Source organism: Gobio gobio (genome assembly GCF_949357685.1).
Source record: "Gobio gobio genome assembly, chromosome: 8".
Taxonomy (NCBI): Eukaryota; Metazoa; Chordata; class Actinopteri; order Cypriniformes; family Gobionidae; genus Gobio; species Gobio gobio.
The window spans coordinates 5881298-5883854 of record NC_137114.1 but is presented as its reverse complement, the minus strand read 5'-3'; the positions used below and the strand labels follow the sequence as shown (position 1 = coordinate 5883854).

At 34.8% G+C, this 2557-nt stretch overlaps 1 protein-coding gene across 1 annotated transcript; it reads right to left on the bottom strand.

The window, feature by feature from the left end:
• Nucleotides 1-485: 485 nt before the first annotated feature.
• LOC307130483 (uncharacterized protein) lies at nucleotides 486-2124 on the bottom strand. Its single transcript, XM_079823480.1, has 4 exons — nucleotides 1888-2124; nucleotides 1397-1531; nucleotides 1078-1188; nucleotides 486-955 (listed from the first exon to the last, which is right to left on the bottom strand). Exons 1-4 carry the CDS (start codon nucleotides 2102-2104, stop codon nucleotides 582-584), a joined length of 837 nt encoding a protein of 278 aa, XP_079679606.1. The 5' UTR covers nucleotides 2105-2124; the 3' UTR covers nucleotides 486-581.
• Nucleotides 2125-2557: the final 433 nt, after the last annotated feature.

Below are 2557 nucleotides of genomic sequence, written 5' to 3'. Positions count from 1 at the left end.
TCCACTTATTTTTTTATATTTTTTATATTTTAATTTTTATATTTTTATTTTTATCTTATTTCCTATTTTTATCTTTTACTTGATTTATTTATAATTCTACTTATGTTAATACTTTTTATTCTAATTTTATTCTATTTCTATTTTAATTTCTTGTAACTGTTATTTGCACTGTCCATGGAGCGGACCTGTTTACATTTCACTGCCAGTTGTATATTGTGTATATAACTGTGTATGTGACAAATAAAACTCTTGAATCTCTTGAACTCTTGAATCTTGTCTTATGTCTGACCCTGTTTTGATGTAATGTAAACAAAGTCGAGGAGTCGATTCCATCCACTCCTACAGTGGGAGTCAGAGTCGACTCCAAAAAGCCTGGAATCGAACACCCCTACAGTCTATGAAATGAATATTTGCTGCCACCTGCTGATAGATGATGCTAAATGCAGTTTTAAACTGTACTTAAATGACTGTTACAACAACAAAAAAACAGGTGAGATTTTTTTATTTTTATTTGAATAATGAAATGATGGAACAAAGAAATACAAGTGATATAATCAGTACAGCGTGTGTCATTTTTAGAATCAGAAAGGCTGCTGGATTCGGTGCAGCAGGAAGTAGGAGAGCAGAGAGCACCAGAGGAACAGGAAGCTCTGGGTGACACTCTGAGCACTGTTATATATGGAGCTCTGAGTGACCGTCTTAGCATCCTTCTGCATGAAACTGTGGATGAAACTCTGGGTGACACTCTTAACACCCTTATGCATGAAGCTCTGGGTGACACTTTTATCACCGTTATACATGGAACTCTGGGTGACGCCCTGGGTGACACTCCTATCACCATTACAAAGGTTCCCTTCACAACATGAGATGTCCGTGATATAAGTAGATGTTGGGATATCACAGAAAGATTCAGAGATACACCCTTTTATAACCATTGGTGTGCCTCTTAAAGTCACTGATGAAAAAAAAAAAACATGTTTAGTCAGTATGTGAACCGAGTTGGCCATTGGTATATGTAAACTGTATCAAGTAATGATGGAGAGGCACAAATAATCGTCTTCTTTTCCAGATTCTCACCTGTTGATGTAAGGCAACGGTCTTCACTCCCTGAACAGCTCAATATGTTAGAGCAGCTCTGATCATCACAATAGTAACATTTATTTCCATTAGGAGTGTTAGTTCTTGGATCTACAGGATGAAAAAAGTATTACTTTATTTTCTCTACAAACATAACATTTAATGAAACAACAATCCTTTAGCTTGCCTAATTCTCAGTAATTCTATCATTCTTGATTCTTGATCATTCAAGTCCAACCTGCAGTTTATTCCCCCTGATTGAATGTAAAATGGAAGTAAAGAAACTGTTGACTTTGGAGAAGATAGTAAAGTACAATACCTGGAGAATATTTGGCATTGCAAAAGGAAGTGCCACAGCAGGAAGTAGACATCTTTACACCGCCTAAGTTCAAAGACCCACTTCTACAGCCAGCAGAACATCTTTTTCTCTTCTGAATTTCAGTACTAATGTTACCTAAAACATGAATACAGGCAAGACCGGTTCAACTGCAAATTGTTTTGTTGGAAAATGTATTACAAATATGTCAGATAAGAAAGAAGCAGTGTGAGAGTTAACAAAAAGTATTTCTGATAATGTATTATCTCACAACTGCAAAGAAGAAAAATACTACATTTATCATTTTTCTAATTTCAATAAATTCTTTTAACACAATTGCATTTTTTCTGTAACAATATGAGAGAAGGTTCAGATTAAATAGCATAAATCTATATAGAATATTCATATATCTCTGTTTCTGCACCAGAAAATAATACTAGTCTCACCATTAGTCACATATAACAGTGAATTTCAACCCATCATATTGAACTTACTGATTGCTGTTACCATTGTTGAGCTAAAGCACTTGGAAAATCCAATGGGACATACCACCGGTGTTTCCACACAAGAATCCATCAGACCCATGCACTCATAACAATAGTGAGAGGGCCAAAATGATCCGTATTTGTACTCAGGAACATTATAAAAACTATTCGTCTTTGTACCTGCAGTGAACAGAATGAACAGAAAAACAGAGATTTGCTGATCCATCTTTTATCAGCAGGTGAATGAAATCACATCCCTGTCTGAGCACCCTTTTATAGTTTATCAGAAGGGGAGGGTCTTCATGAGAAAATGAAAGAAAAAGAGAATGAAAGAAAAAAATAGTTTATGAAATAGGAACTTAAGTTTGCATATTTTACGTGTCAGTGAATGACAATGCAGTTGTATTTTTACAGCCATCTTTGATCATATTTACCAGGGGTGCCAATAATTCTGACCACAACTGTAATTAATAATTAAAAAAGATTCAGTCAGAAGAAAATTATCACTTTCAATGATTGTGGGTGAATTATCCCTTTAAACACAACCTGTCAAAGAAGCAGTAACATCAAATTAATTTATGTTTTACAATTGATCACATAAGCTTTTTTTTGATCCACCAGCAAGACCAGCATCAAAGTAGTACTAACCTCTAAAAAACAGGAAACTCATATAGGTCAA

Bases quoted from the DNA above. Each gene is read 5' to 3' on its own strand.
- LOC307130483 (XM_079823480.1), bottom strand. From the start codon at position 2,104: ATGGATCAGCAAATCTCTGTTTTTCTGTTCATTCTGTTCACTGCAGGT. The intron at 1,189-1,396 runs GTATTGTACTTT...TTCATCCTGTAG, and splicing joins CAATGCCAAATATTCTCCAG to ATCCAAGAACTAACACTCCT. The intron at 956-1,077 runs GTGAGAATCTGG...TTTTTTCATCAG, and splicing joins CCGTTGCCTTACATCAACAG to TGACTTTAAGAGGCACACCA.